The sequence below is a fragment of the Nipponia nippon genome, unplaced genomic scaffold, assembly GCF_047370975.1.
Source record: "Nipponia nippon isolate SJK-2023a ecotype South Korea unplaced genomic scaffold, ASM4737097v1 scaffold_37, whole genome shotgun sequence".
NCBI classification, from domain to species: domain Eukaryota; kingdom Metazoa; phylum Chordata; class Aves; order Pelecaniformes; family Threskiornithidae; genus Nipponia; species Nipponia nippon.
In genome coordinates, this window is record NW_028262355.1 from 52,971 (window position 1) to 65,859 (window position 12,889).

Consider the following 12,889-nt stretch of genomic DNA (forward strand, 5'->3'; position numbering starts at 1 on the left):
GATGTCATGCTTAGAGACTAAAAACTGGATGGACTAAGTGCCAGAAAAAGCTACTGCTAAGAGGTATGGTCTTAGTGAGGGCTGAACATACATCCTTTCCATCTTGAATTTCTGCTTTTTTGCATTCTTCTGAGGACATGATACAGACAGCAAAAATTGGTATTACTACCATCAGGTGGTTTAGTATGATGTTATCCTGGGTAACATATGTTCCTCTGGATTTCTCAGTTGCATTGCAATATTTGTTAAGGGGACAGGGAGAGAAGGAGCATCTGAAATGTAGGCCTGCACTGAAAAAAAACCAAAAAATTCCCTTACAGAGCCTATCCTAGAAACTGGTTTTCTGAGGATGAGCAGGACATAAGAATTGGCCTAACAGTCAAGACCAGAGCATTTGGGTACAGTTAGAGCAGGAGGACACAACCCACACAAGCCACGACAGGAGCTTAGCAAGCTTCAGTTGCTCTATATGTTGTAGGAAGAAAATGGTGGAGGCAGAACTATAAGGATTTAGAGCTTAGGAACAAGAAGAATTGCAGGGTAGGGTAATAGCTGGGAAGACACAAGATGACTATGGTCAACCAGCACTGCTGCTGGGAGATGGAGGCTATTACTGCAATCCACGCAGCAGATTTATTTGGTTTTATCCTGAGTGGCACCTTGGGAATGCAAGGAAAGCAGACAAGAAGCAAAGCTGGAGCCTGGAACAAGAAACCCATTGGGCTTCAGCTGCAAGAGTTCAACCCTACGGGGTGCAAACTGCTGAGACCTGCAGTGTCATGTCAAAGGAAACCCAAAAAAGTCCCAGTGGGAAAGTGTGCAGTGGAAAAAGCACCCTGATTCACCATAAGTGGGCTTGTTACCGCCGTGGAAGACTCAAACAGGCACAACAGATGTTGCCCCAGAGAGAACATCTGTGAGCCCACCCCAGGCCCAGGAGCTGATGGAGAGCTACAGCTTTCAAACTGCTATCTCTAATAGTCAGAATCAATTACAGGAGGTTTAGGGTTATTACCAGGTTCAGACAATTTGTTAGGGCTGTTGGAGCCATGCAACAGGTTACAGCACTAAGCAGGAGCTCCTCACTCACCTTCAGACTGTTGTATGCAAAATCTTCATGGTCCGAAGTCACTTCAGTCTTCATTTCAATTACCTGCATGGATTAAAGAGATAAACTAATATTTAAAAGCAGCCAGAGGAACTGACCCATGGCACAGGATGGTTAGGCATGCCTCGATCAACAGCCAGCCCTGCCGCAGCTCAACCATAACAATGTTATTAATTGCCATTAGACGGAGTACAACAAAACGTAGTGGGGCAGGGGCTGCTTCAGGAGAAAATGGTTTAATCTCTCATTAATATCTTGACAACTGTGGCTCACTGCAGCTTTTGAACAATGACAGTCATTAGGGGAACAATCTTCAACACAGCAGTGGGGAAGCAGGTTTTTCATTTGCCGCTGCGGCCATGATGAGAGGCTGGGAAAGTTTCCTATTTCATGTGTTTCCTGCAAATTGCTAGAGGTGATCTGTAAGAATATCTGGCGGAGCACGTAAATAATTACAGTTGATGATTTTGTTGAGCCTCTTATTGCATTTGTCAACAGACAAATGGATCTCAGGCCGGAGAGAGATAAACAAAATTCCCAAACAAAGCAACAACAGCCCCAGAAATTTCAATTATGAAACCAAGAGTGATGGCATTTGCTCAGCATTTTATAGAAGAGCATCTTTACTGCTTCACGACACCAGGCACACAGCACTGCTGTATCATGGCAGGCATCGTCTCCCACACTCTGGCCTCTGTACAAGTCACAAAGCCTCAGTTACAGGGTAAAAGGTACACAAGACATCTGCAAGACATCTTCATCAATGACACAGACAGCGGGATCGAGTGCACCCTCAGCAAGTTTGCAGATGACACCAAGTGCTCAGCAGTCGACACACCTGAGGGACGCGATGGCATCCAGAGGGACCTGGGCAGGCTGGAGAGGTGGGCCTGTGTCAACCTCATGAGGTTCAACACGGCCAAGTGCAAGGTCCTGCACCTGGGTCGGGGCAACCCCTGGTATCAGTACAGGCTGGGGGGTGAAGGGATGGAGAGCAGCCCTGAGGAGAAGGACTTGGGGGTCTTGGTTGATGAGAAGCTCAACATGAGCCGGCAATGTGCTCTCGCAGCCCAGAAAGCCAACCGTCTCCCGGGCTGCATCCCCCGCAGCGTGGCCAGCAGGGCGAGGGAGGGGATTCTGCCCCTCTGCTCCGCTCTGGGGAGACCCCCCTGGAGCCCTGCGTCCAGCTCGGGGGTCCTCAGCACGGGAAGGACATGGAGCTGTTGGAGCGGGGCCAGGGGAGGCCACCGAAATGCTCCGAGGGTGGCACAGCTCTGCTGTGAGGACAGGCTGAGATCTGGGGTTGTTCAGCCTGGAGAAGAGAAGGCTGCGGGGAGACCTGATTGCGGCCTTTCAGTACTTAAAGGGGGCTTAGAAGAAAGATGGGGACAGACTTTTTAGCAGGGCCTGTAGCAATAGGACAAGGGGGGATGGTTTTAAACTAAAAGAGGGGAGATTCAGACTGGATATAAGGAAGAAATTTTTTACAATGAGGGTGGTGAAACACTGGAACGGGTTTTGCCCAGAGAGGTGGTAGATGCCCCATCCTTGGAAACCTTCAAGGCCAGGTTGGACGGGGCTCTGAGCAACCTGATCTGGTTGAAGATGTCCCTGCCCGTTGCAGGGGGGATGGACTGGATGGGCTTTAGAGGTCCCTTCCATCCCAAAGCGTTCTGTGATTCTATGATTCTGTTAAAAGCCCCCCATGCTAAACATCAGCTCACTGGCAGCTAGAGAGCTGTATTTTCAGATTCCAGTTGCAAGTCTGGATGGACTGCTGTCTCTTAAGTTATCACTATGCTGTCAGTAATCTTAATTTTTTAAATTTTTTTTTTTTTAATTACTTCCAAGCAAACAACCCCAACTGTAGGAAGATATTTTTCCACAAGGAAAAAAGAATATATCAAAGGAATATCCCTGCACTGCAATGGAAAGGAAGAACCCATTCTTCTAATATCTACCTTGCTCTTTCTGATTTACCATACCGTTTTTTAAGCTACATTCCTATATGACCATTACTGGGAGGGAAAAAAAACAAACCACAGAGATTATAACAATACCAAAGTGAGGACACAAGCCTGACACGTTTGTGAAGTGCTTATCAGCTCACACCACACACTGCAGGATAGGGGGAAGCCAGGACTGCCAAGAAGCATTTAAATAACCCAAATCAACCCAAAGACATGTGGAGATGTGGGGTACCAAGGCCTTTCTCTTCACAGCTCCTGAGCACTGACATGCCTCTAGGTTTGATCCAGCCGAAAGGTGGTATCTGTGTCCATCAGGCTGCAGCATCATGTCCATCTGCAATCTTCCAAATAGAATCATAGAATCGTTCAGGTTGGAAAAGACCTTTAAGATCATCAAGTCCAACCATTAACCCAGCACTGCCAAGCCCACCACTAAACCATGTCCCTGAGCACCACATCTACCCGTCCTTTAAATACCTCCAGGGATGGAGACTCAACCACTGCCCTGGGCAGCCTGTGCCAGGGCCTGACAGACCTTCCGGGGAAGAAGTTTTTCCTAATATCCAACCCAAACCTGCCCTGGCACAGCTTGAGGCCATTCGCTCTCATCCTATCGCTTGTTCCTGGGGAGAAGAGACCGACCCCCCCGGCTCCAGCCTCCTTTCAGGCAGTTGCAGAGAGCGATGAGGGCTCCCCTCAGCCTCCTCTTCTCCAGGCTGAGCCCCCCCAGCTCCCCCAGCCGCTCCTCCCCAGCCTTGTGCTCCAGCCCCTGCCCCAGCCTCGCTGCCCTGCTCTGGCCACGCTCCAGCCCCTCCATGGCCTTCTTGGGGTGAGGGGCCCAGCGCTGAGCACAGCATTCGAGGGGCGGCCTCCCCAGTGCCCAGCACAGGGGCACTATCACCTCCCTGCTCCTGCTGGCCACACTATTCCTGATAGAAGCCAGGATGCCATGGGCCCTCTTGGCCACCTGGGCACACTGCTGGCTCATGTTCAGGCAGCTGTCGACCAACACCCCCAGGTCCTTTCCCGCCGGGCAGCTCCCAGCCACTCCTCCCCACGCCTGCAGCGGTGCCTGGGGTTGTTGTGCCCCAAGGGCAGGACCCGGCCCTGAGCCTTGTTGACCCTCACCCAGTTGGCCTGGGCCCATCGCTCCAGCCTGGCCAGGTCCCTCTGCAGGGCCTTCCTGCCCTCATGTTACCCTTCCTTGTTCTGACCTTTGCTAACAAGACTCCACAATTCACATTTCTCAAGAGAGAAGAAAATGGGATCAGTGCATGCAGAATAAAACGTGCCAAAATTGATTCTACATTTCATTGCTTTCAAGATACTTAAAATACTGTCCTAAATCTAACCAGTTTATTTAAAATACGAAAGGAAAAAAACAAACCAGTTCTGTCCAATTGCCAAAAAAGTTTCTCCCCACTTCCCAGCTGGATTTGCTGCCTCTTAACTTGAACTTGTCACTCGCAAACCTCAATTCCTACATCGTGTGTCCTCAGGCAATCAAGGAAAGTCAGTTACCAACATGAAATACTAGTATTGAGAAAAAGCCATCTCTTACCTGGGATTTCTTGCTCTCTTGCTCCTTTTTCTCCAGCTGGGTTTGCAGCTTCTTCCTCTCCTGCTCGAGCTCCCTCACTCGCTTCTGTAGCTTCAGGAAGAGGCTCATGTCCATGGCGGCTTTCTCCATCCCGACCTCCTGGAGAAAAACAGGGGAGTGGAAAAAGGAGAAGACCTCAGTCAGATTCTATAACCACGTACAGTACCAGATACGCCCTGACTGTACATCAGCACCGACCCCAGCCACAGCCGGTAACAGGAGCATCCCAAGAAAGGCAGGTGCTTTCAAAGACCAAACCCCCATTTTAAGCACCTATTTTTAATGTCAATAAACAGTTGACTCATTTTAATAAATCACTGAATGTTTAACAGCCCAAGAGATAAGCAGGCTGATTGGGGCCACAGCTAAGAACATTAAAAATACCCTACTGAGTCACTTCTAGCCAAGTATTTATTAGTTGTTTTTTTTTAATTGGCTTCACCTAGAATACTTTACATTAAAGCATGGCCAATACTGATTACTTTGACTTCAGCAAATGCTCTCAGAGCAGTTCAGAAATATTAAAGCAACGTAACGCAGCAGCCAGCGAAGGGAAGTGGGGGTTTCTGCAGGCGTGCTACGTGGGACCAAAAAATACGGTCCTGCCAGTGGGGTGGCAGATCCTAGGAACGTTCATCATCCACGCACGCTCTCGAGTCATGAAAGCGGAGTTTGAAAAGCAGCCTATTCTAGCAAACGTCAGCAAAACACGTTTCCCTTTTGCATGCGATTCTTGATAGCCAGGGAATAATTTATGCTGCTCTTTTCTGCATTACGAGACTGTTGATGAGAGGGGCTGTGCTGGCCAGCAAAGCACGCGTGAAGACACATTGGAATGAAAATGCTCGGGGCAAGGGGGTAATGAACTTCGGTATCCTTGTGGAGAAGGATCACTATACAGTCATTGCCATCGGTGCTAGGAATAACTACATGTAACAATGCTGAGCACTTTGATGAATTTTCATCAGTCTTTAAGCTGGCATGGCCAAAAGTCACCACTTTATTATTTTTAGAGCCCTATTTAAGCCTGGTGCCACAAACAAGTAAGCATTTGCCATAGCACCGCAACCCTGCAATCCCTCTCACACAATTAATGACTTATTTCTGTAGCACGAAATGAATTTCATCCGTCACACCTTATAGTCCAACCTGCATACCTCCTATTCCTAAGACCCACGTCCATCATCCCTGCAGAGCAGGGCTCGCCTCCTCCCCCCGAGCCTGCCCGATTGACTGTACCTCCACTTGTTGTATGACATCCTCGGTGTCTCCTATCTCAGAGGTTGATATGGATGGATAATTGGAATCAGACTCCAAACTGCTCTGGTTGGATGGGTTCCTTCTGTGCCCCGGTGCTTGCTGCCAAGGAACGATGCAGATACATAATACATTCAGTGTTGAAGGAAGGATTCCTCGTGAAGCATTGTTTCTTAGAGCAAATATATGTCTATATATTAAGGTTACCTTTACAAAAGGCTTGACTGTCACCTTATAGTGAATTTCATTTTCTAGTTCTTATGCCCTGCCATAACATTCCTATTAACACAAGGGAATAGTTTAAAATTGTGAAGTGGTACAGAAGCGCAGCTGAAAAATTCTGCATGAATTAAAGGCTCTTCATGACACCAGATGCCTGTGAAGTACAAACATGTAAATCTGAGCTCAAGATTACGCTGTTCACAGCACCGCCTGGGGCTCCCTTTAAACACTCAACCTTCCACCTAAATCCAGCAGCACTGTAACAATTATCTACTTTTCAACAGTTCTTCTAAGACTTTAGCAAAGGTGAACCTAAAAACTTTGGCTTTTGAAATTTTGAAACCATGTTGTTGGGATTTTGAGGGGTTTTGGTTTTTAATCCACCACCTACATGTGACCATCACTGAAACGAAAAGCAAAACAAGAAGCATGAACCAACTTTTGCCGAGATTCACAGATATCTCTAAGTATCTTAACTGAGAAGCGTGAAAGATCAGGCTCCTTTTTCAAGGCACGCATATTGTTTGGCTTCTGTGTAGAAGTTCAGTCTTAGAAATATCAAGCACAAACTGCACGATAACGTCAGTTCTGTTAAGTGTTTTGAGGATGAGTGAGCCACGTTATCCAGCCACCAGCATCATGTCCAGGACACAACAGAATAGGGATCATTTCAGTTTCATTACCTTTATAATAGTCATTTCATCCCGCAAGTTGTCATATCTCTGCTCCAGCCTCGAATACTCTTTTACCAGGTTCTGATACCGAGACCTCTCTTCTTCCAGCTCTTTCTTCATCTGGATATTTTCCTCCACCGTGTTTCGTGCAAATTCATCTTTAAAATAAGGGAGAAAAAAATAAAAGGAAAAGAAATTATGATCTTCATCTCTGAAGTGAACTTCTTGTAAATATGTGCAATAACAATGACTAATTAACAAAATGCTCCCTGCCAAGAACCTTTAAAATACATATAAGCATTCTCTAATATTTAGAGACTATTATAATCCAGATCTGTCTCCTTGCCATTTGGAACAGCTTGAGTTGTTCTGCTCAGAGAGCGGAGTCCTCTGCCATTTGAGTTACAGAAAAATCTCCAGCACCTTACAAACCATCAGATCTATTACGCTTAACTCAGCTGTGCCAGCTCCAGCCATAAACCCACTTACTTAAGAAAAGACCAGCACAGTATGGAAATATATTTATGTTTAAGAAGTGGTACTCGCTGCATTTAAAGACTTCTCTGCCTGTGTCCCACCACCAGATTTGGCATGGGAGCAAATCAACAGCAGCATCTCTTTCTCATGTCATCATCAACTATTTCCCATGATAAGACCACAGCGGTTGAAATCATCCAATAAATTCATTTATTTGTTAAAAGCTCCCTTTTGGAAGCAAATTCGGTTCCTCGCCTCTTTGAGAAACCAGTCAAATATAGTCCACGTGTCCTTTTAAATCAGTGAACACCAAACAGAACTTGCTTTCCCCAAGCTTCAATGCTCCAAAAGCATCGCATAAGAGAGAAAGAAATATTTGATGCAAGTTTCTTTTTAACATGTTATTTTCATTCCTTTATTTTGCATCGGGCTGCGAGCAAGGGGTACTTCACAAGTGACAGATACATCGACAGAATGATGCATGATGCTCATTGTAAATCCTGCAACAAAATCAAAGCTGAAAAGGATGATAAAAAAGAAAAAAGCTCAATACACGCATGAGAGTTTCTTTCGTGGCTTGGGATTTTCCCAGATTGCTTTCCTTTATGTACATCTCGCCATCTAAGTCCCTGCTTTAAAAAACACCCACAGACTCCTGTCACATTAGAGAATCCCTCTGTCACAGCTCAATACTGTTAACTGTGCTGTTCCTTGGATCCTTTATTCATCAATCCTGGGACACTGTTATTCTCCACCTTCCAGCTCTAGGAGCCTCGCTGCCTGCCACATCACCCGGAGTAAATACTGCAAACGTAACTGAACTAAAAAGCCCTTTTGGGTACTTTATTCCATATTTCACCAATTAAACCAGCCTCTGTCTTGCCATCCACCAGCAGGACAGCACAAACAGAATGATCTGCACAGCAAAAACAACAACAAAAAACACCAGGAAAGGTGGGTGGGAAGATGAGCACTTTTCAAGGTAGGGGCTAATAACAAAGCACTCAGGAAAAACAAATTTCAGGGGAGAACAGCTAAGCTTCTCGTTTAGTGGAGGCATTACAATGCTATAAGCATTTTTTTCTTACCTTCAGATTGACACAGGATCCTGCTGTTAAGCTCCTCTTTTTCCTGCTTCAGGAGAGCGTTTTCTTCTTCCAAGTCGGATATGCGCTACGAAACAAGGCAAAGAATTACTGCTTGCCGCAGGTCAGAGCCTCTGCAGAGGGATTACATTTCACCTGGCTGGAGACGGGGAGCTTTGTTAGGGCTTTCTTTGCTTTTTAAAAGATCTATCCCCTTGTGCTTTGCCAGTTATCCTTTGTACATCAGGAGTTGAAGCGTAGGAGAACTGCGCTGCAACAACAGAGAGGAACTTTTCTTTGCCGGAGTGCATTTCTCCCTTAAATTAATGTTTTTAGCAGAAGCTTACAAAATACTGAGCAACTGGTCTTGGCGACCACGATCTGCAGGAGTGAAACTCTTACAAGTGATCAGGTCAGCAAATCAGAGGTTTATTTCCACATCTCAATGGGCTTCGTTGCTATCTTCAAGTCATAGCACTGACTGCTGCTGGGGGGAAAAAAAAATCTGCCGATGGTTTCAGGCAACGTGGCACTTAAGTAGTTAAGATAGACACAGTTAATGTCAGCACCATGGAAGACTAATACTAAATAGTTCAAGCTTTTTTAACTTCATGTGTATTGTACCCACCTCATGTAATCAGATTATAGTCGCTTTAATGCTTCACAGTACTACAGAACCTCTAGTACAGCAATGCACAGTGTGTACCAGGGCCTTTAGTAAATACAACAGGAGCATATATTAACACCAAACACTGCCTAGCAAAAAATTAATGAAACCAGAAACTAAATCCTACAAAATAGTATTCTTTTTTAACTACCTCTTTATTAAAAGCGAAGGGAAGCAAGGCCACTTGTCACAACAGCAAGGCTGGACTGACGCTGACAGCAACCTATCCTGTAATTTTGTTCATCCTCAGGAATTTTGATGCATTCAACAGCGTTATCTCAAAACACAAAACCATCACATTATCAAGTGAAATATGCTGCTACGGTTAAGTGGGATGAATCTGTTGCTGTCAGGTAGGAGAACAAACTGTCACATCATCCCAGCGGAATATCATTCCCTGTGCCCGCTCCATCGCATCCTGTAGCCATGGCTTAGAAAACAGCTACACACAGCAGAAGGATCTCGAAGATAAACAACACTGTACACACCATAATAAAAGTTCTCCGTGCCCAAGAATAATAATTTTGCTGTCACTACTCGATAAAATTTATAGGCAGCCCAGCTGGCATGCTTTCCTAGCACAGACTTCAGTCTTCCACACAAACATCCTCAAATCAAGGTATTTTATCAAATACTGCATATGCCAGATGCATAATAACGGTGAGGGTAAAAGCACAACATGTATTTTACTGTAATTCACGACTGAAGCAGTCATATCCCGTGCACAGAAACTGGAAGATCCCACTACCCCTCGCTCTCCAATCTGTTCATTTACTCCAGCTGTCTGCACAGGACGATAATCTTCTGCATCTCTATACATAGTAGGAAAGTTGGACACTGGAAATACAACCAGAAAGTGAAGAAAACACAATCTGAAGTACACAGAGCTACTGGTGTTTTAAATGCTCTGGCCTGAGCCATGATTTTAATAGTCTGTACTAAAACCAACTACATACCTTCATTTGTACATCACTTCTAATAAACATCAGAGCAGATGCGCAGCCATTAGATCAGCACTAGCGTCTTCAAGTTAGGAAGAATTCTTAAAAATATTAGAGAAGAGCCACAAGAGTGATAGAAGGGAAGGAAAACCTGCTCTGCAATGGGACAGCAAGGAACTCCATTCGTTTATCCCATCAGGGAAAAGATTAGGAGCGATGGGATTATTTCACTAGTGCTCTTTAATGCGTGCTGATAACGAACTCCTCTGCCCAGAAAACAAAGATACAATGGTTGGAAAACAAAACTAGACAAAAATTTGGAGTATTTCCAGCTGCACTGGGGGGATATTTTAGAACTGAAAGGCTTGGTAGAATCCGCAATAATTATTCCCAGGTTTAAAAATTTCTAATCCAGATTGGATATAGATATTTTTAAGATATGATCTTCAGCGATTGAGCTTCTTTATCGCACTCCTGTTTCCATACGAAACAGAAACAAGCTGAAATTCAATATTTGTGTTTACAGAAACGCAATGAGACTGAAAACAGTCCATTAAACACGGGTAGAGGCAAGAAGAGCAGGTTCCACCACAGCCAAGCAGCACAAACCCCATTTCTGGTACCTACGCTGGTACCTTTTGTACCTCGTGCTCATCTTTCTATAGGAAACATCTTTGAAGGTGCTTCAAGGGCAACAGCACCTGCTTTGAAGGTTTTCTATGGAAGATGTTGAGCTGTGAGCACTCACGATGGCTTCAGCCCTTATTTAAGTGTTACACTGGAACCACCTGCTCATGAGATCTGGCTCCGGTCCTCCCCTAATCTTGTGAGGAAAAGATGATGGCATTTAGGATTTTCCTAATAAAAGTCCTGGCAAGGCTTTAAATCGTCCTAACTCACCAAATGAGAAGATTAGGTGCTACCAAAAGCCCTAAGAAGAGCTGTTGGTTCTCAGCCAGATCTGATGTTTTAAACTTTATCACAAATGGAATAAGAAGAGCTATTCTAAAATTAAGTAGTTGGAGAGAAAAGCTGTAAGGAAGAGATTAAAGGACATTTTTTCAGTAACAAAATCATAACTAATATGGATTTGCAGAAGCTGCAACCCCGCTCAAGTCCATAAAGTCAAGGCTGTCACCTCAATCTCACTCAGAAGTGTCTGATGACTTTGGGTATCATCTCCAGAGCGAGGACATCCCACCACAACCACGCTGTAGTCTTGCTATTGAAGGTGAAAAGCGCTTCTCGCACCTGAATTCAGTTTCACAACACTCCCCACGCTTTTGATAGTTATTAGAACTACTCAAAAATCTCTGCCAAAATTTTTCATGGAAAGTGTTTTGGCTAAATGAACGTTTCCAGGAAGGAAACAGGTCTTTTCCATCTTCCCACTGACGAGGAATCAAAGGGAGCAATTGAAAGCTAATGTCAGAAATGGGAGCCTGCACTGCTCCATAGAAATGCTATGTTTTATAATTAAACCATTTATTGTCATGGTAAAGTACATAGTATTTGCTCTGCTGCAAGCAAGTCTACAACAAGGGAAAGCTTTTGCTTTGTTTTCATGCTTTTTGAAAGCATTTCTTCAGTCATTAAATCAACCCTTCTTCTGAGTGCTCAAAGGGGATTTGCAATCAAGAACAAAGAGAAGCAGTTTTTTCCCCAGCTGCATCACCTTCAAAATAAAGCATCCTTTCAGGCTCTAAAAGCCTGTACTGCAGCCAGCTAATGAACTGAGCCCTCTGCCAAAAGGGATCTTCTAATTTGGTGCTGGAGAAAAGAAAAGCACTGACTCCATACGTCCCTGTGTGGGTGCAATACCCGTGCAAAGAGCGGAGTAACTGCTTTTCTGACAGCTCTTGGTCCAGCCGAGAGACAACACACATACAGGCTGAACGCCCTTTTGAGAAGCACACTCAAAAATGCATTTTAGCTCTGCTAGTTGTTCAGATTAAGTTATCCTAACCACACAATCCCCACAGCTTCTCACCCAAACCCACCATCTGAGGGCTCACCCACAAGGGGAGGTTGGCCAAGGCAGGTGCTGCCGAGTGAAGTGCCCTAGAAGAGCTTCATCTGGGCACTCTTTCACCATAATTAAAACGCAGCTAATCCCAGACCCTCTTTTTTATCTCCACAAGCAACTCATCTTCAGGTTGTCACCCAAAAAGTGCTATTCTACAGTAACAGCTGCAAAATAGCTTTTTCTATGCAATGCATTGAGCAGAAAAGCCGTAAGTTCCTTCCAATAGCAGGACCAAAGGCACCATTTCAACCACCAGTGCAGAAGAAGGAAGATCACGGACTTAACCTGAGCAGTCTGAACCCATACCTTAGTGCCTCAGGTTATGAGCATGGGTGTGAAGGTTATTCAGAATGAACCTGACCAAAGAAATTCAGTGTAAAATGTCCATTTTTACTATTTGCAAAAAAAATTCACACTTTAAAGTCTCTTTCTGCCACTAGAACACTTTCTTGTACAACGGTGGCAGCATTGGGCCACCTTCGCCTCGAGATCCAGAAAGTGTAGGAGTTTGCATGAAGGAGGGGAAGAAAACAAAAAGGTTTAGTCTACATCGCAGCTCCAAACCCTATAAAGGCTTGTAACAACCAGCCTAGCTGGTGTTGGAGCAGTGCCTCTGCGTGGGAGGGACGAGTTGGTCCCCACACAGGTCATACTCTGCACGTAGCTACACCACCAGCTGCTGTGACCAGCTGTGACAGCCAAAGACCGCATGGCAGAAACCGAGCTCTCACGTCCCATACGCAGCTGGGCTGAGGAAGGACATCTTCCTAATATTTACAGCATCTACGACAGCCTTCTCCAATATTTTGCATTACACGCCATGAGGAATCACTGTATATACATGAAACTCTGGCATATCCTT

At 45.1% G+C, this 12,889-nt stretch overlaps 1 protein-coding gene across 3 annotated transcripts in view; it reads right to left on the minus strand.

Annotated features, from left to right (window-relative positions):
• MYO5B (myosin VB) overlaps positions 1-12,889 on the minus strand; it is a 153,808-nt gene that overhangs the window by 25,885 nt on the left and 115,034 nt on the right. For all 3 annotated transcript variants that reach the window (XM_087772767.1, XM_087772768.1, XM_087772769.1), the window contains exons 23-27: positions 8,397-8,481; positions 6,841-6,989; positions 5,918-6,037; positions 4,640-4,777; positions 1,091-1,153 (exon numbers count right to left, since the gene is read on the minus strand). In XM_087772767.1, coding sequence (XP_087628893.1) covers positions 1,091-1,153; positions 4,640-4,777; positions 5,918-6,037; positions 6,841-6,989; positions 8,397-8,481 — 555 coding nt within the window. The remainder of the gene's footprint in view (positions 1-1,090; positions 1,154-4,639; positions 4,778-5,917; positions 6,038-6,840; positions 6,990-8,396; positions 8,482-12,889) is intronic.